The 26,630-nt window shown below is 44.4% G+C and overlaps 1 protein-coding gene across 1 annotated transcript in view; it reads right to left on the bottom strand.

Moving 5' to 3' along the window:
- The window catches only part of ABHD12 (abhydrolase domain containing 12, lysophospholipase), a 48,714-nt gene extending 24,450 nt beyond the window's left edge, over nt 1–24,264 (bottom strand). The window contains exons 1-2 of the mRNA XM_087773570.1: nt 23,980–24,264; nt 2,353–2,477 (exon numbers count right to left, since the gene is read on the bottom strand). Of these exons, the coding sequence (XP_087629696.1) occupies nt 2,353–2,477; nt 23,980–24,137 (283 nt within the window). The 5' untranslated portion in view covers nt 24,138–24,264. The remainder of the gene's footprint in view (nt 1–2,352; nt 2,478–23,979) is intronic.
- Nucleotides 24,265–26,630: the final 2,366 nt, after the last annotated feature.

Below are 26,630 nucleotides of genomic sequence, written 5' to 3'. Positions count from 1 at the left end.
CATAAACTTGAGCTCCACTCCAGCAGAACCAGGAAGTCTGTCTCCTTGGAATTTAGTGGCATAACAACTGACATACCAAAGTTTTTGTGCCACTGGCACAAGAAGAAGCGCTAATAATGATGACAGTCAAATCTCACTTCACTTACTCCCAAATAAATCACTAAACATTCCACAAACATGAAAACCAAGGCAGACAACAGCTGATGTTAACCTGACAAATCTGGCCCCCTAGACTGCAGACACTTGAGAGAGGGGGAAAAAAAAAAAAGAGACCATGCAAGTCTGTCTGCTCTTACGCAACAGCATGTGGAGGAGTCCCAGACAAAGCATGCACGCCACTGCGCCCTCACCGCAGAACTCGGCAACCCTCTCACAAGGGCGGTGGATCCTCCAAGAGGACGGTAAGTTCTGCGGTCGAGGTCTGGACAGGCGCTCAAGTCACTTTTGGAAGTGTTCTGGGAAAATTATTGAACTTCTCTGTGCCTTGATTTTCCTATTTGCCAAATATGTTACAACTTTCTTGCCAGATACAAACAGGAACATACCAGTATTAGTGATGGGGGTCAGGTAAGCATCTACCTCAAAGCAAGAGGAAAATATAGAAGTACAGGCAATTTTTATGTATGACATTTATTACTGGGATGGTCCATCTATTCTACACACACAAACAGATCATCATTGTCATCATATAGGCATACATGGAGATTTAGCACATCAAGTGTTTTTTTAGTGACATGTTTCAGAGCTATTTGGCATCACTTGCAACACATCACATGACAAAAATCACATAATTTGTTAATCATACTGATACACTAACTCTGATCTAGTCTGAATTTATGCTTCTAGAAATCTCAGTTTTCTGAAGACTTCCAGTAGAGACAGCTTGAGATCTCTACCCATATGGCCACGTATCTCATAACCTGGAATAAAAGCCTGTCCACAAGAACAAATCCATTGATTCGGTTGCTAACAGTGAGAGCATGGCTATTGATTCCTCTTTAGCTATCTCGAGAAACAAATGGAAGCACTTTCTCCTGAAGCTCTGTTTTGGAAGCAAATCCCAAACTACACAAAAGGAGGAGAAAACGACAGCTGAAGAGTAGTGATTTACACTCAGAAGGTTAAAAAAATAATATGACAGGGCAAACCCTACCCCACTCCTCTGAAGGAGAAGTGTCACTCTACAGTGAAAAAGAATTACTCAAACATGCCAATGTACTTCCAATAAGTGTGTTAGAATGCACTTTGTATTAAGGCAAATAGCTTTTCATGGGAAGACTGTCACAAGTAAAATCTGACTGCCATTATATAAAGCAGTAGGAACAACACTGCAGTGATATTAGTGCAAGTACTAGTGCAAGAAAGTGTTACGGGACAATTATTTCAGTCACTTAGGAATGAACAGAGGCAGGGACTTCAGGGAGACCTAACAAAGCTCTGCAAGGGCAAACTAAAATCATCACTGAAAAAGCAAGGTGACGAAAATGGAAGCAATCTGCATTATTCACGTTACCCAGCTGTCAGTTCTGACAATCAAAGACCCAAGAGATGGCCCACACATGTGCGCACTTCACAGTGACCATGATTCAAGGTGTTAGAATATACAGAGCATGCAATCAAAACGACAGAAGTTATATAAAAGCAACATATCTGTAGTTGGTCCTTCTAGCTTCTACAACCAAAGGAAGATATTTTTCAAAACTTCATTACAAAACACAAGTGAGGTCTAAAGACAAATTTAGATTGCAAAGAAGCATCTCTCATCCAGTGACGCTCCATCATTTTCCCTCCTGTGGATGCTCAGGTTTCCCTGGATGACTGGGGGCTCAGCCAGCTCGCCAGATCCACTGTACCATCAGTTTGACCAAATGCAACAGCTAAACAGACACAAGGAATTCTCATTTCAATCTGAGCTCTCCGTTCAATCTGACTGCACGAACAGGCCTCTTCTATCCCAACCAGAATATTTTAAAATGCTTTCAGGTGAAGAGTCACTGCCTGGAAAACAATTCACTGGATTTCATTTCACTTGCTTGCTGTCTATTCGTGCAAATTTGTTGAACCCTTCAGAAAAATGCATTTGACATATTGCACAGTTTTCCTGAAGGAGACCCTTTCAGCTGAAAGTTGGCTTCAGTTTGGTCGCTGTATTTATACAAAGACATACGACAAAGACCACGAGGGCTACAGAGAATGCTTTCCAAACCATAGTTTGGAGAATTTACAACCTGTGAAAGTTCATATGCTTCACAAGCTGTACACAATCAGGGTAAAAGTGAAGGCAGACAAATGAAAGATAAAGACACTCCTCCCCTTCACCCCTCACCCATCCCAACAGACTGAGTCACTTACCAAAGTTTAGGAAGACCAGCTTTGCCTGAATAGCAGGGCAAAGTTTTACTAGAAATGGAATGGCTATGTACACTCCCAGCAACCAGATTATTAACTTCCGCAATCGAAACCATAATCCGTATCGCCTGTATTAAAAAAAAAAGAGAGAGAGAGAGAGAGAGAGAGAGAGAGAGAGACAGACCTGAATACAGCAGGAATTTTATGAAGCAATTTTCACAACAATCTGTATGCTTGGTGTATTTGAAAACCTGGTCATTTACTCTTTAAACAAAACTAACTTTAAACAGTTTATCTAGCCTCAGTTGTTTGAGAGAAGCAGAAGTAACTAAACTGTCAGCTGATGATGCAGCTTAGAAAAAGGGAATAGAAACTCCCCACTGATTCCATTTTAAATCAGCAGAAAAAAGCTCTTGTTACAGAGTGTTTTAATAGATTTCAGGATCTCTAGAAATGCATATCACATGTTTGTCTCCAAAAAGTAGCCTGACTGCACTTCCCATTTAAATCACTATCAGCGAGATTCTGTTCAGTTAGATTTTCACGTATTTTGAAGAACTATTTGTAACGAGACTGATAAAATTACACGCGATCTCATGTACAGACTGGAGCAGACATTCTGCCTCCAGCTAAAAGGCTTCATAGTTCTCAACGCCCTGGAAAGGAAATCTTTCTAAGTTATAAAACATTATGAAATTTCTTATCTGCAACATCACTCTCTATGAATCCAGACTGAATTTGTAACAATTGCCCCAACACTTTATTTCTATTTTCTCCTAAGTATTCTGATTGGGAAGAGTAAGCTACAAAAAACCCCCAAACCAACACCACCAAAAAACCCCAAAACAAACTCCCCCCCCCAAAAAAACAACAAAAAAAAACCCCAAAAACCTCCAAAGGATCACACAGCATCTAGTTAAGCAATTTTTCTCAAAATATACTTTATTGCCGCAGAATAATTACCACATACACACTCATATGTATATATACACATGCATGTATGTATACATAAAGGTGTACTTCTAATGATCTAGTTGATTAAAGTTTTATGGGCAGAAACACTGAGGCCCTCAGCTATCATTGCAATCAAGAACTAAAATGCATGTAAACCCTTCAGGCAACACAAATTCCTTTCCAGCAGACAGTCTCGAGGAGGAACGACGTTGCACGCCAGTGAGCAACCAGTTCTCAGTATCGGGAACCGCTGGCAGCTGAAAGCAGAGATCAGTTTTTCCAAGACGCATGAAATTATTAATCTCCAATTTGGCAATTTTAGGAACTGACACACTGAACTTGCTCCACACTACTGCTAAGGGGGTTTAAACACTGTCAGCTAGTTGAAACTATTGAATAGAGAGCCTGAAGACCTCTTTTTTAAGCATTTATACAAGAAATATGAGTGTACAGACAGAACTGGGATGGAAATAGTTTAATCATGCACTAAAAGCTTCAAGATCTCAACAGCTTTTGTAGCTCTAGGCTAAAGCCAAGACTCTCACGAACAGTTTTTCAGCACTGTGAAAAAGGAGATATCCCAACCCCCCCACCCGGGTAAAGTTTTTGGCGTGATTGCTAGGGTACTTGCAGGGAATAGGCTATCCTCCTATTTGTCCAAGACCTGCCTCCATCACACTACCGCCTGCCTACAGGTACCTGTCTGTCTCCTCTCACCCAGGAACCATATTCTGGACTTCAGGAACATCTACCATCAAAATCCATGTACTTTTCTTGACAAGCTCAAGGAACTGCCGTTTTCCAAGAGGGGGAAAAAAAATATATTACTAAGACACTGCCAACCAGCTTTGGCTACAAGAAGTCCATGTCGAAAGGTTCAACAGACTTTAATACTTCCCACAGCAAACCTGACAATGAAAAGGTGAAGAAAGCCAGCAAGTCTTCCAATGACATTTCCATACCTCAAGCCCAGTTTCCTAAAATACTAAGGAAAGCAGAAACAGCAAAGGACTGGCAGAGGAAACAGTACAAAACAGGGGCTTTAGAAGAACATTAGTGAGTACCAAAGCCTTAGACCGACTAGAAGAGCAGCAGACGTCCCGAGTGCACAAGCAGTAACAACCAACGCAGAAAGCCTGCCTACAGTTGTGGTCTTTGAGAGGGGCCCAGCAGACGTACTCCAGAGCCAGGGTCTGCAGAGCAATCCACTGTGAAATGCTGTAAGGTCAGCTAAATACACACGCAAACCCCACAACTTTGGAAAAAAACCCAACATTTTTCTTGGGCTAATCGCAAGTGATCACAGCTCTCTACTCTCAAATTAAAACCAGCTTTCCACAACCACCCCCACATTAGCACCTACCACCTATTTCCATCGCTGGAAGGGGTTTGTGGAAGAGAAGGGGAGGAGAGATCACTGAAGGGTAGCCAACATTTAGTTGCTGAGAAATCAGGATATAATTTAGCTCTCTTCAATGAGAAAAGCGTGGCTTTTCGTTAAAACTTTTTGTCTCGTTTGGCAGGTTGCTCAGAGTTAACACAACCTTGCAGCTTCCTCTCGCCTCACACTCGAGAGGTGACTCTGCCATCACCACCTTCCCACTGAGAACGGTAACACGGGTGAGCAACCAGGCAGGATGGGGCTTTCCAGCAAGCTGTCCTGCCTGGGGCCCAGATCCTGCTGCAGCCAAACAGAGCTCTCCTGGGGGACTTTCGCATAGGCCAGGATTTCAGTCCTACAGGAAAAAAAACCAAACAGCTGTTTAGAAAGGCACCAGAGTCAGGTCTGAACTCCTCCAGGCACAACCAGAGCACTTCAAAACACAGGCTCTTCAGATGTCGGGGTTGCAAAAGCACTTAGCATGACCCAGCCACGAGCTGGAACCAGGAACAGAAAGCGCTGAGGACAGACATTGTCCGAGTAATGCTGTCAGAGCTCAGGAATGAGACTGAACCCAGACATCTCTTCCTCTGCTCTGGTACCCCACGCCAAATGCTAATCGGTAATGTGACATTTACACCTCAACTCCAGGGAGACGTCCACTTAAAATGCAACCAGGGCAAAGCCTCTATCCATCAACAGTTTCTCTTTGCCTGATAAATCCAAGATGATGTGCTGAAGTACAGACATTGTAAAATTACCAGGTAAGTCTGTAGTGAGCGATTTAGCTAAATTAAACTGCTCTTGCTCTGCAGAAAAGCTATTTCAGGAAATAAATGCCCTGCACAGGGAGCTTTTGGTGTGCTCAGGCAAAAGCAGCAGCAACATAGTTTTCACCACCTTCTCACCAAGGAACTCCATCAGTCTGAGTTGGAAAATACAAGTGAGTTAGAGAATAAGCAGCTGCAAACTGAAGACATTGAAGAATATCATAAATAGATTTCTGGGAATAATAAAAGTAATGTCGAAAAAACCAAAACAACAACAAAAACCCCACACAAACCTGAAACACTCAACCCCAAGTGACCCCAAAATAAAAAAAAAAATCCCCACGGACATCACATTTTCTCCCTTCATTCACCAAAGGCTTTTGCCCAACTTCTGGGTTCTGTCCAAACACAGGCAAAACCTCAAGTAGCTTTTGCTTCGCACAGGTTTCTGAAGTGGATGTGACAAATACATTCTCTCTCCAGACATACTTAAATCTGAAAGAAAATCTTTCCTGTGAATGTGACATCAGAAATGGAAAATTTTCCTGGTAATTTACACCTGGATGAAGGTCTCGTATTCACTTAGAACAAGCATATTTTGCATTTGGGCAGACAATAAGAGTATCTGGGAGGTGAGGAGGAGCTGAGGGTCCTCTCATGACAGCTGCTCCTGAGCGTGCTATCTTTACCAGCACTAAGGGAACTGCAGGCACGAACATCCTTCGTCTCACTGCAGAAAACAACTGCCAAACTAAGATTTAAGTACTGCACTGCCACACAACAGGGATTTCAACCTGTGATCCACAGTCACGGTGTGTCTGCAAAGAGCAACCGAGGCAAGCAAATTTACTACGGGCATCTTTCAATTCACAGTACCGGTGTTCCTCCCTCCTCTCCAGCAAACTCGGGAGGTTTCGTGAACAGAGAGTGTCCAATGACCACGCTACTGTGGCACGTTCTGCATACAGACTCAGATTAAAATAATTTCCCCTGGAGAGCATCTGAATCACTTCTGCATCAGAAGTACGCCAGAAGAGTTTCCATTAGGATCTCCTTATCGGCTGCGCTACAAGGGTGAAAGGGCAGGCCAAGGGTGAAACAAGAGACTGGCATCATCAGAGCTGCAGTCATGCAAGAACAAAATTCATCAAAAACACACACATGCTGGGCTTGCAGGCCCAAAAGGACCTACAGACAAATGCACGTACAGCCCACATGGCCTTTGTCATCTAGCAGAGGCAATGGCAAAACAAAATGCTCACAGACACCTGGGTACGAGACCATGTTTGTTCAGCAAACGCTATTTCTCTGGCTGGCTCTGGTGTCCCTCAAATCATTAGCTGTTCAAACTGCAAATTAGCAATCTTTTCCCAGCAGGAATTCAGAGCATGGGATGTGGAAAGCCAAGACCATTTTCATTCTTGGTCACACAAGGTACCTCCTGATTACCAGGTGACAAGAGTGACTTCAAAAGTGGTAGAGGAAGAAATACGTAACATGAATAATGGCACAACAAGAAGACGTTCCCCCACTTTTCCAACAGAAAACATTAAAAAAAAAATCAATACATTCCTCCCCACAGACAAGGATCGAGAGCGTAACAATCAGGAGGTAGACGAAGACACAGACAAAGGATTCAAAGAACTGAGGGTCAAAGGGAATTTAAAGGACCGGGATGAATTTCTTTGGGTAAATAAAGTTGTACTCAAAACGATCTACTCTACAACCTGGAAACTGCAACTGAGCCCCAAGGCACACAGGGGCGTGCAGAAACAACACAGCAGCCACACAGCGGGCAGGACAGCCCCCACACATCAAGTCACTGGCAAGCCTTCCTTGCTAGCCTTGCTTTAAACAAGAGATGGTTTCTAGCCCAGGTAGGATCTTTAAGAGCATCCATCTTCCCTTCCTACAGAAAGCCTGGACAGTGGCGTTGCACAGGGCTCCTCCTTCTTACAGGTCCTGAAGGGTGAAAGGATCACCCAACCTTTCTTCTCCCTCCACACAGGCCATCTGAGCCACCCAAGCTGATTAATCTTTTGTTTTATTTCACTTGTTCCCTGCCAAGAAAATAAAAAAGAAAAAGGAAAAAACCTATCCGCCTTCCAACTGTGTGAAAGTACATTCAGAGAGAGCCTCTCAGCCCCTGAATGGGAGTTCGCAGGCAGGCGGTGGGTCTCATTTCCACTCCGAAATGTTACCACCAGCTTTTGGACAGCTTGTGCAGTGACACACAACAAAGTAATTTTCCACTACAAGATTAATATGGGTCTTTTTCTCCTAAGGTTTGCTGCAAAACCTGTTTTACGTGCAGCCAAATGCAAACTGAAAAGATGCTAATGTCAAAGGGTTTGTCCCCTCCTGGTTTCTGCGCACAGTGAACGAAGCTGCGCAGGCAAATAGGCAGCCACGTGATTCTTTTATTTCGGGCCCAGCTATGCGGAATTCTCCTCAATGAAAAGCCTGCAGCCAAGCCTTAATTCTGCTTCACTGGAGGCACTGTATAGAGAGCAGGGAGGCTGAAGTATAGAAAACTCATCCAATCCTGAAAACAGATCTTCCCCTGAATTCATGAAAGCCAGTGGGAACACAGCAGTATCTGCCAGAACTCTTCGCATGTGAGCGACTGATCCCTCCCTTTGGCATTAGGATCCTTTTTCACAGGAACAGTTCACTGTGAAACAACTCAAAAAGAAAAATCAAAGGCCCCAAACTCATCTTGCTATTCTAGGCATTAAGCAATCATCTAAAACAATAATAAGCCACAATCCTGGAAACAAGACACAAATGTAAAGGCATTACTAATTTTTTTCCCAAGCTTGTTTCATAGAACAACCCCAAAAAATCATGGGCATAAACTGCATGGGTATTTGCATCCTCACAGAATTTTAGTTTCAACCAATTCCTAAAAATCTTTGCTCTTGGAAGATCTGAAAAACAAGAAGGAAATTAGCTTTACCAGATTCCTTTGCCATCTCCTACAAAAAGTTCCTTAAAATCTCGAACCTTTGCCCTTTCTGAAGAAATATTCTAGTCTCTCTCTCAAACTAAACTGCAGTGCAGTATCATCACTTCAGCACTTCTTCAAAAGAATTAAGATACTACATTGCAAAGAGCCGTGCAGAGCATATTTTTACAAGGGTAAAGGACTTAACGATTTTTCAAGCATCCAGCAGCAGAATAAATTGTTACCGACACATGCCATGCTTGTGAAAGACACGATTTACTTTTTGATGTTGCAAAAGACAACCTGATCTTTCAGCTATTAGGATGAGACAGAAAAGGTTGGGTATCTATTTGTCCTTTGACAGCCTCTATAATTCAAGTACGATAAAAGCAAGCATTAACAGTAAGAGTTGTTAGATCTGTTACCAAGAAGTGTCAGTCAATTAATACAAGGTAAATTTCCATTCTATGCCATCAAAAGTACAGAAGATGCAACAGGCAAAGTCATACCTGATCCTGTGGCCTTCATCGCTGTAGCATCCAAAGTGTTCATCATTCAACTTAAGAAAAGCATCTGAAATCAGGGACTATTTTAGTCATGTCATAGATACATGAAGAGTAAAGAGGTTATAAGAGATCCCAAGAAGTCACCCAGTCCATTCCCTCATCCTACAAAGGACACACTACCTAAAACAGCTGTCTGCTTAATTCCTCCCACCAACTCCTGGCAAAGTGCCACAGCCCTTCATGAACATCCCTCTGGTGATGCAGAGCTGAGCTAGACGGACTAAAGTTCGCCAGGTTCACACAACAGATCAGACTAGCTGACCTCTCACTGAACAGTGAGTTTTCCTAGAAAAAAAGGAGAAGGGTACCAGAGTACTTCAAAAGCTGAATAAATATTTACCCAGTAGGCAGAGACAGAAAAAGCTATCCAAATCTCAAAATCTGACTAAGGTCCTAAATGGTCCTATTTACACCAACAAGAAAGTGGGAGAGGGGTTGAATAAAACACTAAGCACACCTTCTTAAATATTGGCCTTAAAAAGCTAGGATGGAGCAAGGCATTCAAGCCTTTCCCGGCAGAGACCCAGCCCAGGAAAAGCTACTCCACTCCATAGTTCCCATCAGCATACTTAGTTTGACTGTACCCAGGAGCAAACAGTTGGGATGTTCTACTATTTCTCTTTTTAATTAAAAGACAAATTAACAGGAATAATGAGCTTAATAAGGCAGTGGAAAGGCAACTAATTTAAAGCCTACGGGTTTTCAGAAAAAAAGACAGAAAAGAAAGGCAAGTTGAGTTTTTTGAGAATGTTTTCAAACATGCAAGCTCCACCTTCATGTTCCTCAGAATATATGACAGCTTATTTTTTTAAACAGACACACAGCCAACAGTGATGGAAAGTGAAGGTGTCCCAACAGAGGCAAAAGCTCAAAAACCAGCACTGACAAGCAGATGCCAGTACACCCATAAAACCTTCTGAGTTAGCATTTGGCAGGAAATTCGAACTGTTCTAACCACAGAAAAACACTGCCTGCTACTAAAATTTATTCTTTTCTTTCCTGCTGTTATAGCAAAAAATGCTTCTTTTTTTTTTTTTGCTGAATAGTACGTTGTATTTCTAAAGCACGGCAGAAAGCTATCATAAGCACTAGCTTATTTCTCTGTTCATAGCGGTATCACAGAAAGACAGTGAAAGCTGCACACACAGCTCCAGAGAAGTGCTGCATGTCAGCAAACAGAACCAGAATACTTTGCCTCTATGCTAACCAGCTCTTTCAGCATCCCACCCCTTATTTTCCGTTAACAATGTCCCATGTAACATCAATCAAATGCCTACTGACGCTGCCTACAGTTAGGCCTGCTGGATTTCTATCATCCTTAAAAAATCCCCCCACAATCACTTTTCAGCCAGAGAAGTTACCTAAGTTCATTTAACAAGCTCTACTATGCAATTTATCCCACTTCCCATTCGCTTCCATACCTATGCAGCCTGAAGTTGGCAAACATTAATGTGGCCACAAAAGAAAATTCATTGGAGGAAAGACCTGAACCTGTACCCGCATCATAGCGGATACATGCAAATACATATAAAATTAGCTTTTCAAATTGATCAGTTTGTAGAGATGGCTTAGCAGCTGTGGTAGAAAAGCCTGTCCAAAGAAAGAGCCTCCAGGACCTTTTCTTTCGGCAGCGGCATCAGCTTACAGAGGCTGTACAACTGCTGTCTTCCACATGTTCCTCCTCAGCAATGTCCTTTCCTCCCTTCATTGCAAACTATTTCCAAGCTGTTCCCTGAGGTTTCCTTATCCCTTTCAGCCCCAAAACAAGCTGTCGCCTAAAGGGCATCTCCTTTTGGCTGGGGTAAGAGCTTCAGGCAGTGTTGTTCCAACTATCTGAATGCAGATGAGGTTGGAAACTTTAAGGTCCCAAATTCCCCCAGTCCACCACTTCATTACCTAGCTCCCCTCTTACAGCCCATGCTCTCACTTAGACTGCTTCTGTGCCTCCTTCTGATTAATACCAAGTGATTAAGCATTACCTTAAAACAACAAACAGCAAGAAGGAAGCTATCTAGCCAGTCATTTACAAGAACTCAGGTCTGTCTCTCCAAGAGATATAACTGCAAAGTAAAGAAGAGCATCTCAATGAATTGGGTTTTTCAGAAGGGGCCAGCAAGCTCCCGCTATTGAGACTTTAATAACCACATTTCAGCTTGTGGAATAGGGAAAGATCTTAGGTAGGACCTGCAAATATCATGACCCCGGTGCAGCAAGAGGAGGAAATGCAGCATCAGCACTCAGAGGAAGGAGAAGGCCCTGCTGATCAGGCAGTCAATAGCAATGAAATGCCAGGGAGGGTCATGCAGGGACTCAGAGTGCAGCAGGAAAAAAAATGAAGTCCATGAAGTGAAGGAAAGGCAAGTTAGTGTGCAATGTTAATAATAATGGAATAGAAATAATGGAGCAGCCTGCAGGTAATGTATGGGCCTTTGGCAATGAAACCTGTTTGCAAAAAGCAAAGCAAATGAAGCAAGGTAGGGAAAGGCTCACATAAGCATTTACACACCCCACAGGAGAGGGACATTGCAGCTACTTCTAACTTGTCCCCCTCAAGCACCCCGTCCCTTCCCAATGCTGAGCCTTGGGCTCTCCTCTTCACAACCATCGCCTAAGCCGACCGCCCCTGAAAGGCAGTAACAACACCGTGTGTCTAATTAAACCACTGTAAGTACTGGCACTTCTCCTTTGGCATCCTGGCTTGTATCAGGAATAGTGTGGCCAGCAGGACCAGGGAGGTGATAGTGCCCCTGTACTCGGCACTGGTGAGGCCGCACCTCGAGTACTGTGTTCAGTTTTGGGCCCCTCACTCCAAGAAGGACATCGAGGTGCTGGAGCGTGGCCAGAGAAGGGCAACGAAGCTGGTGAAGGGTCTGGAGCACAAGTCTGGTGAGGAGCGGCTGAGGGAGCTGGGGTTGTTTAGTCTGGAGAAGAGGAGGCTGAGGGGAGACCTCATTGCTCTCTACAACTACCTGAAAGGAGGATGTAGTGAGGTGGAGGTTGGTCTCTTCTCCCCAGTAACAAGCAATAGGACGAGAGGAAACGGCCTCAAGCTGCACCAGGGGAGGTTTAGGTCAGATATTAGGAAAAACTTCTTCACTGCAAGGGCAGTCAGGCATTGGAACAGGCTGCCCAGGGAAGTGGTTGAGTCTCCATCCCTGGAGGTATTTAAAAGAAGGGTAGACATGGTGCTCGAGGACATGGTTTAGTGGTGGACTTGGCAGTGCTGGGTTAACGGTTGGACTCAATGATCTTATGGGTCTTTTCCAATCTTAACGATTCTATAACTTTATGATTTGAAGGACAGGAGCTTGGAACAGCAGTCTTGATAACTTACATTCTAATTGCATGAAATCTACATATGTGTCACAGACCAGGAGAGGAGAACGAGCTGAACACTGGCCAATACAGCATTGATTTATTTAAAATGTATACTGACAGCATGGCCTAAGCAACAGCTATGGCACTTCTCAATACTTAAGTAAAATGGTATTAGCGTTAGTATGAATTCTGTGTGACAAGATTAACCTGAAAGCTGTGTTTGAAGAAGAAAGGAGCAGATGCTTCTGTTATTTTAAGTATGTAGCAAACAATGAATAATTATACCCTAGGGAACTGAACAATTGACTCATGGGACAGAAAAGCAGGCTTGGGGATTAGGGTTTTAAGGCTGTTGCCTTGAATGCATCTTCTGCAACAGCTGTTTAGTTTGTTTCAGTATGAACCACTTGTTTAAATTCTAAGAATATGCTTTCTCCAGAGCTCCCGAGCAATGCTGCTGACACTAATCAAATCTGAAGTCACCCACACCAGATTTTAGTCGAGCTTGGCATTGAGATACTACTGTGGTACAAGTACACTCCCTCCACAGTGTTTACTGAATTCTTAAGTTTTCCACTCATTTCACAGCTGACAGCTGGTTTATATTAAAGGCACAGCCCTCGCACTAGTCCATGAGCTGGGGAACACAAAGCTGTCTGCAAATGAAAGAGGAAAAAACAGAACATAAACATGAAGAGACAGAAACAGCACTGGAAGTGCAAAACAGGAGCTTGAGACCAGCTGAGTCAGATTTTTATTGAAGCAATACAGCTCATTTCTCTCTACCACACTCTCCTTCATCAGGGTCCACAAGCAAAGGTTCAAGAGCAGAACCAATTTAGACATGTAATACTCCACCACAGTTCCTAACTGCCATTTAACATAAAGCCACTTGCCTGTTGAATGCATACTATAATTGAAAAAGCATACAGTACGGCCAAGCCAGTTCCCCCACCACCACTTAAAACTTGTTAACATGCTGTAAATCTGCCAGACTTGCATTCATGTGTTAACCTTGCAGCAATAACAGGAATCCATAGGTTCAGACTTTGTTCCTATGGATACAAGTGTATGAACAGGTCCGTATTTCCAAGCTGCACAACTTTGTGAACATGAAATCTTCTTTTCACACAACTGTTTTTGGGAGACAGCCACCAGCCACACAGCTTGAGAATTACCACTACTGGCAAGCTCTGTCACTCTGGCTCTCTTTTAAACCACCTGAGCAAAAGTCTCATTTGTGTATTGTACACCTTTTTCCTTTCAAATGCATGAAGATGGTAGTCTTGCATTTGTCCAACTGAGACAGCTCTGCATTTGCTGGCAGAGATCAGAAGCCATTCTTCCTTGGAAGTCTGAAGAAAAAAAATAATGCTTCTGTGTTAGCAGTGATACTGCCACCTTTTAGATGCAGAACACATCGTTAGTAATGCATTTTGATTACAATGAACCAACAGTTCCCTGTTAGAGGCATACAAGCAAACAAGAACATTAAACAATGCCAAAACATTACATATGCTGACCGTCAGCTGAGCACAGTTACATTTAGCTGGCAGTCACAGTGCCCTCTGTAATTGTGACCTGTTTAAAAAGGGAGGCTTAACAAACAGTGCATGGCCATAAAGCATCAGCCATGGTTAAAGAACAGATGTATGAACAGACACAGAACTGCTGCTAGCCTCTGACATACCTTGAACAGGGGGTTATTTTGCATACAGCCAGGAAGATTAATCTGTTCCTGCTTTATTCAGGGCTTCCAGCTTTAGCTATCATCTTGTTGAGGAAACAACTCCAAAAGGACAAAGGCTTGAAAAATTAATGACGATTAAAACCAGAGCCTTTGCTAACACTAAAAAACTCTGAAGAGCCAAGCCAGAAAACACATACTCAAAGAAGGTGAAAAGCAGGTGTTGCAGTTTCTACTTAACTGCACAGAAACAGAAGATTTTGCAGCACCGTACATCAGCCTGCCACAAAGTTTAAAGCGAAATGTGGTCCCTACTCCAGTAGTCAAAAGTGGAAAAGAATGCTTTACTAAAGACAGCACAAAGCTATCAGAAACTGAAAGAAAGGGTTATTCACTGCATTTCTGCTGGATTTGCAAGGACAAGAGAACGGGATATTTCCAATGGTTGTGTCCAATTCACAGTTTTCATATTCAGCAGTGTAAAACTGACATTGCCAGCTCTACTCCTGCTTCCTAAAGCTACTCTGAAACCAATCAAAACTTTACAAAAAGTGAAATATGACTGCTTTAGAGGAGAAAACAGAGCCCAGCTTCCATTCCTCAGGATGCCAAGGAAGTCTAAAAATCTACTTGATTCTTAAACACCTTGCACACACTTTCCTCCACAAGCAAGGATTCTGCAACCTGGAAGCCCAGACTCCAAAGCTCCAGTTACATCACCCTCACTTGTGTAGGCTTCTCTGTCTCAGAAAAGTCATCCCAGGGGAAGCTTTACTGCCAGGGGAAGGCAAATCAGCCTCTAGACAGGGTAAATGCATTTATTTTTCTCTGCTCTGAGCTTGCATATATCCCACTGAAAAGTGCTCTTCCAAGAGGGTTTTTTGTTTTTTTTTTTTTTTTCCAGTTATGCCACACAAAGTCCTTTATGGTGCACACCTTTAGTAACAAGAAAGGCTCCACACGACCTCGGGTCACTGATTATTCAACACCAATCTCTTTTGCAAGAAGAATTAACCAGCATTTTAAGTGGGTACAAATTTGATTTTAACATAATCATTCACGTTCAGAACAGCAGCACAGATACTACAGGAAAGAATATTTGAAATCTCAGCTACCCTTCTTTATCCCGTGCCTGATGTACAAGAAGCATACTATAAGTGAAAGGTAGGGGCCGCATTTTGGCCTACCCATCGGTTCTTCTTTTCAGAGGCTGAGAAGGAACACCTGCTCTTGCTATTCACACATCACCCCTACTAAAACACAAGAGGGAGGTAACCAAAGAACAACGTTATCTCTTCCCAAGATACAAGAGAATACAAGAGAAACAATACAAGAGAAAAACTTTGGGCTTAAGGGATGTTAAAAGAGGAATTCTGTATTCCATTATCTGTGCTTAAAGCCGTTCAGCATCCATTCAGACATGGCAGTTACCAAAAAAAAAAAGTGAAACCGGCCAGTCTATCGGGGGAGGATTTTTCCTTTTATTTTTAAAACAAAATCGACAAAGATTGAACTACTTGCACTAAACAATCCTATATGCCCTCCACTGGAAGGTTTTGCTTCAGCTATTTGCTAGATTCAGAAGACAACTTCGATGCCTGGGGATTTCATGCTCTTCTTTCTATTTCTAAAGTTCTCTTTCTGTGGCTTGATAGATTGTTTTGAACAAGTAGAGGGCAGCTGTGGGACTTACCTCAAATATTTTCAAGTGTGTGTGTTTTAAAAGTTGATTTTCTAGTTTAACAATCTTTTTTATTGCTCTACTACTCAGTAAGAGTTACAACATTGAGATAAACAAACACTTTGATTTGGAAAGTAAACACAGACATCCTTCCTGTTCACTCAGTTCAATAGTCATACTTTAAATTATCAAGGCAGTTAATAGAGTCTAAAATTAGGAGATTCTGCTTGCAAGTTTAAATTGCCTTCAGTAAGGAAGAGGCAGATTTCTGAAGCTCAGCGTTGCACTGTTTTACCAACACTTACTGCTTTGAGAAAGAGAGGTGCATGCCAGCAAGGCAGAAGCGCAAAGCCTTACTCCTGGATAGACGATACTCATGCCAGGCCTGCACGAGAGGACGCACGACAGCTTGCAGAGGTGGTTACCTAGAACAACTTCACTCTTTGTCACAGTTCCTGTCCCACAGTTACCACCTCTACGCTCTCCCCCGCCGTCCTGCCATACGGCCAGCTACATTTAACCTGCGTTCTGGGGACCTTTTATCTATTTCACCAGCTGCCCCAGATTGCTGACTGCCCTATTCATCAACCCTCTCCCTCCTCCCAGTTTTACCAACAGTAATTGTTTCATCATTGGGATGGTTTATATACAAAATTACGCACCCTTGAGCCCAAGCATCAATCCCAAGATAACTCCCCAGTTGTTTCTCTCTCCTCTGAGCCAGTTTTCATGCTCTCCATTAGCAATGCAAGCCCTTTCAATAAAATAAACTACAGTAAAAAGTCAAGTGCTTTGGAGAAACAGTTTTACCACTCATGCTTTCATCAACCAGGCTGTAATCTTGACAAACCTGTCACATTTTACACCGAGACCTCCCTTCCACAGGGCAGATCTATTTTCATTAGTATATATATTTAGCTGCTAAATCCTCTGCCATTGAATTGCAAATTAACTCTTACCATTAAAATTGCACAGACTCCACCTCAGGTTAATGACTTTAAAGTCTCCTAGGTCTCCTGTTACCCTTTTAATACACCAGAAGTACTTTCTTTTCATCTTCTTGTGGTACTGATTCAGTCACAGCTACATTAACATAGTGCTCTCACATTACAGCCTTAATGAATCTTCCTTGCTTACAATCACTCACTCTTGATGTCAGAAGCTGTCCACTACTCTAACACCAGCAACATGATACTTACAGTGCAGCTACCCACTGAGCTTCCAAAACCCAGGGTACTGTCAGGGGAATTGCTGTAGAAGCCTATTTACTAATTTCACATCGTGGCATGATTACCAGAATAATCTGACCTGCCCTTCAGGCCTGGAAGGATAAAGTAACTTAGCTGCAGCCTCCTAAGAGGACATCATGGTGCCTTTCAAAGGAAACTGGACTCAGCAGGCAGGACCCTTCATCTACAGCAGAAGTCCTGCTTGGGTATACTGGGCCTCTTGCATGTACCGCATCAGCGGATCCTGGAGAGGAAATGATGCCACCATCATTAGTTTTAATGAAAACACCACAATGCTGTTTTCACCAAACACAGATATATTGCATCCTGGAGAAAACCTACAGACTCGCTGTGATGACCTGTGACTGTATTTGCAAAGAACTAGATTCCTGGCTCAGCAATTACATACCATTTATAGCATGAAAGCAAGTCATCCTCAAAAATTAGCTTGTCGTAAGTAGACCACTGATCCTCTGTATAAGTGAAAACAGGCTGGAAATAGACATGGGGACACCAGAGTAAAAAAGGATATCTAGAGGGAGAAGCACATATGGGAACCTAGGACTCGTGCTGATGTTAGAAGCTCAGTTTAGCTGGTCATCCTACCGCGCAGCATCACACTGGCTGACAACACAGCCCATGATTATACTCACAGGCGTGCCCAAAGGAACCAGCAGTGGCCAGCTGAGAAGAAAAGACAGAAAAGATTGTGACAACACTGAGAAGACCCTGGTCTCCACAGACATCTTCACTCCAGAGGTGACTAGAAAGTCCTCTTGGTCCCAGGAGCTACCCATACGTTGGGAAGTTTAGGTAAACTGAAACAAGCAGCGGTCTGCAATTCATACAGCTCCGAAGTAGAAAAGGACTTTATAGGAATTACAAAGTAGTAGTAGTTAATAACACTGCAGTAATTATTAATTCAGGCATAAGCCATCAAAGCAGAGCAACTGAGCCCAGGGGCACGCGTGATGTCAGAAGTATGGCACCGCAATGAAATAAGGAGTTCAAGGAGACCAACACAAAACTCAGTCATAACTAGAGGGCAAACTGTCTTCGGTCTGAAGCAAGCCTGCTCGAGCAGAGTTCTCCATGAGAAAACTACTCAGAGACTACAAGACCGTAGGACAACATAACAGAGCAGATGCAGCAGAAAAATGCTGTGCTCTATCACAGAAAATCCAGAGACTCGTGGGAAAGTTAGATCCAAGGAAAGACATTTCAGATCACACAGACAGGCCTGCAGGAGGATTCTAGGAGTCTCGAGAGATGCTTGAGAGAGTAAACCATGCCTGTTTAAGACAAAAAACAAAGTCAGTGATGAACATCATGAAAGAAGATCAGCTTTAACAGTAACACACTGAGGCACAGAACTGTCAGCTACACATGAACACGATGGCCTCACAAATCAGTAAGTCCTTAAAAAAAATCCCAGATTAAAAAACCCACACTAATAAAACTAATAACTCCCCACATTGCAGGGAGTCTTGCTATTTTAGCTGAATGAATTATACATCTCTGAGAAAGCGGGGGGAGAAGACGAGCACAAGGAAAGGGAATTATAATGGCTGCAAAGGCTGAACAAATTGGGAAGATAACGCAGAGACTGAACACCTAATGCCCCAAACCGGGTAACTTGGGAGCAATTCAGAGGCACTCGCTTAGCCATAAGCTGCCAAAATGGCTGACAACGCACGAGACAAACCAGGATTTAGACACAGCCACTGAGTTCCCATTCATAAAAAAAGAGAGAGTCAGACATATGTGGAAGTAATTACACAATCCCATTTTTGACAGATCTGAGCAAAATATTACTGTGCATCTTCAAGAGAATTGTAACCAAAGGAAAAAAAAAAAAAAACAAAAAACAACAAAACCCACACTACAAAAAAATCCCCACATAGAGCAAGCTGCTTTTACACATTTCACACAAATGAGGAACTGTGATTCAACCTGTACTTACTATGAAAGAAAGCACAGGCAAGTGACTGGAAACCATTTCACAGCTCCTTTGTGAACTTCGCTCAAGAACAACTGAAACAGAGGCAGTTACCCAGTAGGAAGGTGGAATTGGTGAAAAAGCTGCATGACTGATGAAATGTCTCTATACAAGCAACACCTTTCCTCATTGAAGAGCAGTAACAAGTAACTGGTTCAACCTGAAGACAGCAATTAAGAGAGATAATAGCACAAAACTCACTTGGGGGAAAAAATAAAATCTCAAGGAAGATATTGATGAAAACTTGCAGGAGAACAATTACAAAATTTGTCATCTGTGCTACAATGACCAGACTGGAATAATCATAAAAGACTGTGCAAATGCTTCCAGACAAAGTAGCATCAGGAAAAAAGAGGCTAGGCCTACAGATATGAGGGGAGAGGGGGGGAAGACAGATGAAAACTTGGCCATCTCTATTAAGTTTTCTGTTGGAGGAAAGATACCACTCCTTAAATCCAAAGAGACACGGGAAGGCATGGAGCACTTCAGCTGCCGGGGCAGGATGGCACCAAGGGTCACCACACATCACATTCGATACGCCTGGGCACGCTCACCGTTCCAGTAAAATTCAGCCACATCAGAGGGAAAGATACCAGCAGCCTGCTGCAGCCTCTTGTTTTCAGCACCTCACTGTATTTTCATAAAATACCCAGGAAAGGGTACCATAAAAGCAACCTTCTGCCTTTCAAGAGAAAGCACTGAGAAAGCTGCACACAACAAACAAGAAGGCAAACATGGGTGACCACAGGGTAACTGAAATTACACCAAGTTGTAACATATTCAGACAAAAAAGATCTAGCTTGTGGGATGCATAGGCTGGACAGCCAGTGGAAGGGTACCAAAAACGCACCTTGCAGGGATCTGTGCCAGGAACAGGGGGTCGCTAGGAGCAAAGACAGCTGAGAGCACTGAAGCGACAGCCTGAGGGACAGCGGGCTTCTCCAGCAACGCGGGAAGACAAAAGTATGACGGTATACAGCTCACACACATGGGATTTGCAACTCTTCACTGCTTCACAGCATGGAGAGAGACACAAACAAGTTTTAACATTTGCAGCAAACAAGTGCTTGTAGGAGAATAGGGAATGGCAAAATTCATACTTCAGGTCTATAGTCTGACTATTGATTGGGATTAATGAGGCACAGTTAAGGACGCGGTCACAGAAGTGAATGGTAATATACATGTGACCTTTTGCCACCAGGATCAGGGTTCAGCAGAAATGAGATAGGAGAAATTGCTTTGATATCAATACCAGTATTAAGCTCATTTGATTTTCTTTATTCTGTGTGCTCCCACATAAAGGTTTTCTACATCTAAGGCTGCTCAAACATCAAAAATGAGTCAGAGCCACTACCCAAAACACAATGCTACCTTAATAACCATCTAGCACTTATACACTGTCACCTGGAAAATGCATTATAGCACAAATATTAGAGGAACAGCCATCCACACAAAACATGCATACCAGGAAAACCAAGCACTGCATGCTGCTGCTTTAGTACTGCGTTTAATAGTTTCAGACAAAACATCCCAGTTCCTTTAAAAAACAAATTGTTCACAGACTTTTAAAGTAGCTACTGGTAAAAGTTCCTAGATAACCACTGTATCGTATTTTACTGCTACCTGTGGAAGAAAAATGGAAATACCCATATTTGCTCCTTTCTGTTTGTAAACCACTTCAGGAAAGCCACACCGACTACAGTAAGCACCAGCTGAAGCCACATAAATGTTATTTATCAGATAACCATCTCCGTTATACACGTGTGCACAAGCACACTTGCTGTAACAGAGTAGTTCAAACGCACAGCCACCTCTCCAGAATGAGTTTCAGCTCCTGGATGAACGAGCACAGAGTGATGATATGAGTGAACCAAAACAGAGGGACAAATACAGTGCTAGTAAAATTCAAAAATACTGCTGCAAGAATAAGCTGCTGCTGCTAAGTCAATACTGTATTCTACAAACGTCGCTCGCATTTACAGTTATGGTGCTATTTAGCCTTCGCCGAGGAACTGGACGTGAACAGAAAGAGCCCTGCCGGGGAAGTGCACGCACAAGCTCTGCTGCTGCTCTACAGCCCTGGTCGCTCATGCAATTACAAAGATCGCTGCCTCTGCAGCCCCCCGGGCTCCCGACCCACGGGATCTGCCACATGATCGGCCCCTGGCTGCAAAACTACGCAGCCTCTTCAGGCTACCGTGGGGTCGGTTTGCTTTTCTAACCAGCGGTTTGTATCATTTACAAAGAAAAGATGGAAACCCACATACTGAAGCCAAATATATGTGCTGTTTTCCCAAGTCTGCAGAGAGACTAAATAACAGCAGTATGAAATGCAGGCTTCCCCTGCACGCAGAATTCACAGCTACCAGAAGTGCTGATTTTAACTATTTCATCAATGAGCATGCTGCTAAGAATAGTTTGCTGTGGTACAAATCCCCAATTCCAGGTATTATGCCGTCTCCACCATCCCAGCAACCTTGCAGCAGAGTTTCTACCTCCTTACAGTTTCTGCAAGCTGGGGAGTAAAACTGATGTAACACACTGAAAACAACAACACAATAAAACACTAATTTTATATCCAGTGGTATAAGGAATGCAGCAATAAGAGCATGACTTTCCATATTAAAATATAAGGATCTAGACACTCATACAGCAACTTGGTGGCCACATAACTGGCCAGTCAGAGTACCCCCCAAGGGAGGTCCAATGTATACCTACCCTCCTCATGTTCTTCCTTAAACACCCACTGCTGTCCACTGCCAAAGGTGGAATACGGCATTAGAAAGCTGTCTGACTTGACTCAGGGTAGTTGTTCTGGGATAACAACCTTATCTCTGGGCATCATACCTTCTTCTGCCTGGACCTCCCATTCCTGCATGCTCAGATTCACACTTCAGCAGTGTCTTTGTTATCCTATAGAAAACATAACTGGAGGGTATTGGCAGACCCAGACATCTTGCCTGCAAACCACTGTCTGAAGGCTTACAAGGTAAGGAAGTCAAAGGAGGTCCATTGAAAGTCAGTAAGAAAGGCAGACAACCCAACCCAGGACAGCAGAAAAGAAAAAACAACAGAAGTACAGAAGTGATTGTTCCACTTTGCACTTTTACTCCATTACAAACACACACTATTTTGGCAACACTGCACAGGATGACCTACAGGACTCTTTAAAAAAAAAAAAAAAAATCTTGATATGTGGAAAAGGGAAAGTGAGTTCCAAACAAATAAGGCTTTCCTGTATGGAATACAGTACCTGACCCAAAAAGAAAGAAAAAAAAAAAAAAAAAAAAAGCTCAAAATGCATGTAGGCCTTCAGGGATTTCTGTAACAGGCTTCAAAGGCTCAACATGGAGAGAAAAGTGAGAAAAATTTGCCTGCTGATCATTTTTAAATGCGCAAATGGAGAAATAAATACAAGAAAACTTTCCACAGATGGGATGTGTTTTCCCTGCTTTTAACTTGGCCTTTACAATGCTGTGTATCTAATAGCTGTGCTATGTCTGGTTTCCACAAAGTCCAAGCCTGTCAGACCAAGCCAACAGCCTGTGCTGTGTGCTCCTAGGGCTTGCTCAATGCTCATCACTGAAGGAGCACTTCCACTTCAGTAAGAAGTACTTGAATGCCATTTGTAATGTTGAAGAAGTTAATAAGCCATCATTTGATTACCACCGGTCTTAGAAGTTATCCACTTGGACAAATGGAATAAATATGCTGAATTTTTAAACGTTATAAAAGCAGAGCACTGACAGTCTGATCTATTGCACAGTTATTGAAATGAAGAGATCAACTCAGCGCCATTTTCAATTACCAAAAGCTTGTCATAACACGAACAGAGCACTGACAACATCCCAAACGTTCACCTCTAGGGCATAAAATTGAATAGCTATTACCCAATAGAAGAAATAACATTTTAAAGCCTCTGTCTTTGAACATGACAAAAATCCACGTCACGAACAGGAAAAAGTTATTTTCAAATGTTAATTTTGTCTATAAGAACAGAAAAAGTCTCACAAAATTTACCAGAGAAACAGCCACACTGGCTCATTTTCTAGAAATCCACTGATAAGCGCCTTTTTTTTTTAACAGGCTGCTGTATTCCTGAGGCACAGCAATTTGGCTTCAGCTACCTAAACCACACAGCTATTTTGATCATTAAATATTCTTCACGCTTACGAAATGCAGTCAAAGAAAAGCACTATACTAGTGCAGATGTAACTAAAAGGTTGCGTCTTTTCCTCCCCAGCCCTCTGCAACTGTGAGTCAGTCTTCATTGTGTATTACATCCCCCTGAAATCTTGCACAAAGAAGGTACCAGCTTATAATCACCTTCTGTTGTTACAGATTTTAATTTTTTTGTATGGAGGAACACAAACACTTTCCCAGCATAAATAGGTATGAAATGTTTAAAAGGTTAACACAGCCAGCAAAAAGCCACAGCTAAACTCTTTCCAACAGAGCCACGCAGATAAGCTGCTCCTACCGACACCTAAATCTGTTTAATTTATAGGAAAAAGATCGCTTTGACAGGCACTAGCTTATACGGGGGAAAAAAAAAAAAAGGGGCATCCTACCTGCAGGCCGCCGCTCCTCCAGATACGCTCCCTGATGGAGCGGATTTTGTGCTAGCCATTTTTTCAGGGTGAACTCCTGCCTGTGCCGAAGGGGGCTGGACGGGTACGCAGATCAAATCCTCCGCTGGCCAGACCTGGCTCTGCCGGACCCGCTGCCGCCCCGTCCCCCACCTCTTAATTTGCCGGTTGTACCGGGAACTCGAAGGCATCCGAGGGGACGGCGCCTGCCCGCCCGGCACACGGAAACCGGGGAAGCGCAACCGAGGCGGGAAACATCCCGAGCTCCCGCGTACCGGGGGGCTCTTCGGCCCTTTCCCTCTCCTCGCAAAACGCTGCCCCCGCCTCCCTCCCTCCCGCCCCGCCGCCGCCGCCGGCCCCGCTCCCCGCCGGGGGCGCGGCGGGGGGGGGAGACGCTGCTGCGGCCGCAGGCCCCGCCGGTGGCGGGGAACCCAGGCCGGGGGTCTCTCCGGCGCGGGGCGGCGGGACAACAAAGCCCGGCGCAGGGACGCCACGGCGGCGGCGCTCACCTGCCCAGCGGTCGCTTCATGCCCGTGTCGGCGGCGGCGGCGGCTGCAGCGGGCAGGCGCAGGCTGTGCCTCAGGCTGCAGCCCTTGTCGAGGGGCGCGGGCGCGCTGGCGGCGGCGCGCTCATGCTCCACCGTGACCGACTCGTTGCGCTTCCTCATGCCGGGGAGGCGGCGGCGGCGGCCCGGGGCGGCGGAGACGGCAGGAGCGGGGCCGCGCACAGCCGCCGCTCACCCTGCGCCGCGCTCGCGCCCCCACCACACCAGACCACGCCCCGCCACGCCCCGCCAGCGCCCCCGCCAATCCCCGCCTCCGGAGCGGGCTCGCGACGGAGGCAGCGCTTGCCAGCACTTCAGAGGGGACCGCGGCGCCATCTTTACTGCGGGCAAAAGCGCCGGCCGCCATTTTGTCGGCGGCCGGAGGAGGGGCCTGGAGGAGCGGGCGGGGGGCGGTGGCGGGTGTCCGTGTGCGGGACACCGGGCTTCGGGCCCTGCCTGTCCCGCTGTCGTGGGTGCGGGAGCAGGGTGGTGCGAGCAGAGGACCCTGCCGGCTTTGGGAAGGAAGGGACGCAGCAGGGCATCGGCACGTCAGAGCGCGCAAGGCCCTGTGGTGACGCGTGAGGTGCTGTGCTGGTGCGTGTCCCAGCACAGGGACCTGGGAGATTTCCCCTCTGGTGTCACGGAAACCTGCGGGTGACTGGAAATGTTGTCACCCCAGCAGCTGGAATGGACACCCGGCTTTGCTGAGCTGCCGCTTGCAAGGGGCAGCGAGGGAATGGGCCGGGCATCCTTGAGATGCTTCTGTGTGAAGAGCCGGTGGGAGACGGGGCAACAGGGCAGCTGCAAATGAAAGAACACCGCCTGGTCTGCATGGGCCTGGGCCAGGCTGTGAGACCCTGCCTGGGGCTAGAGGCTGAGCTGCAGCACACACCTGAGCAGGGAGAAATGGTATAGCTGGTACAAGGTTGCGGAGAGAGGCAACACTAGCAGTAGCCCTGGCTGTTAGACTCAGCAGTGGGGACAGGAATGAAGCACTGAGATGACACGGATAATCGTAGGCTTGCTCCCTGAACAGTCAGAGATCATCGCCTTCCGCTATTTCGTCTTCCAAAACTTTCTCTGAAGCAGAAGGCAGCCATATCAAAGTTTCAGAAGTGATTGCCCCCCTCCCATTTGCTCTGTAGACTTCTGGGGATATGATACCACTTTGGAAAGCATGTCCTCATCTGTTGATCTCTACAGATGCACACAGGCAAGGCTAACTTGCTACAGAGCTTCCCTAGCAGTGTGGGGATTCTGCACTGGAAACAAATGGTGGCAAATAAAGAACAAATAAAACATCCCCTCCAGTATCAGCAATAGCTGGTGACTGCGCTGTCTGTACCATTGGGGAGCAGGACAGCAATGCACTGCAGAAAGCAGCCATGCTCGTGTGTTCTGTCTCCCACTGCCACTGCCGGGTTGATCTATTGGGGTACCTTCTGTGTTCCTATAAAGCGAAAAAGTGAAGCAGTTCCTGGAAGATGGCTATTTGGACGAGTGATCTTTGCTGTCTTGCATCCATTTCTTCTAACTTGCTGCTGACTGATCCTGTACCTGATAGAACATGGAGATTCAAGAGAAATACAGGAAGGAATTAATCCCAGGAGCAAAGACAAGGCAGTGGACCAAAAAGGAGGAAGCAATTGTTAAAATACAAGCCTCAACTATCTCAGCAGTTATGGATAGCTAGCAGAAAGTACTGTGTAATGTGCTAATATGTGCTTTGTCATGTCTCTGAAAGCTTCTCCTAACATTTGAGACCTTTTAGAGATTTTCTCTTGACCAGATCATAGTTGCTAAAATTTTCAGCTAGGCTTTTGGGAAGACTTTTTGTTCTTTTGCATGCTTTGAACAGCAAAGGAGGGTAGGCTTGTCCCTCTGATTTTGTTTCGTTTCCGAAGTCACATTAGGAAGACTGAATGCTGCAATTGGGGCTTGTTAGCCATGTGTTAGGAGCTTTGCCTGGTGACAACGTGTCATGAGTGGTGGTCACTCCAAAAGCAGGCTCTGCCAAGGCTGTAAGGGGCTCCTTGGGAGTGACAGTGTCGTCCTGTGAAGAGGGAATTGCAGGCTGCCCAACAGGCTTGGATACAAGGGGAATGGACTCAGGCATCATAAATCCTCTGAGATGCCTCTGGGTGAAGTTTATGACTGAGAAGGATGACTAAGGAAAATCACTTGAAAGTCTGTCTTTGTGGCACTTTGTTGGCTTTTTCTCTGTGCTAGAAAGAAGACAAGCAAGTATTTTCTTGTGGTGACCTTAAGCTATTCTCAGCATTTCTAAAGGCTTCTTTTCCTTAACCATGTACGAGTACAAACAGGTGCTTGTTTGGTCTCTCCTGTCATATCAGATTTTTAAGATTCAGAAATCGTCACATCATCCTTTTTTTTTGTTTAGTGTAATGTCCTCTGTGCTGCTAGTACATAATTTATAGAATACGAAGAGGTTCTCCCATTTGGGATCAGTACTTGCCCTTCTTACCTATTGAAAGAGATGAGTGCTGCCTCAGAAATTTGCCCACTCACAGAAATCAATGCACAGCATCTGTTCTGAATTCCAAATTAACCCCAAATGCCATGATTGAGTTCTGGTGTACTTGATGGGAGTTTGTT

The sequence above is a fragment of the Nipponia nippon genome, unplaced genomic scaffold (assembly GCF_047370975.1).
Source record: "Nipponia nippon isolate SJK-2023a ecotype South Korea unplaced genomic scaffold, ASM4737097v1 scaffold_4, whole genome shotgun sequence".
Lineage (NCBI taxonomy): Eukaryota > Metazoa > Chordata > Aves > Pelecaniformes > Threskiornithidae > Nipponia > Nipponia nippon.
Note: the sequence above shows the minus strand (reverse complement) of the source record. Positions and strands in the feature narration are given on the sequence as shown.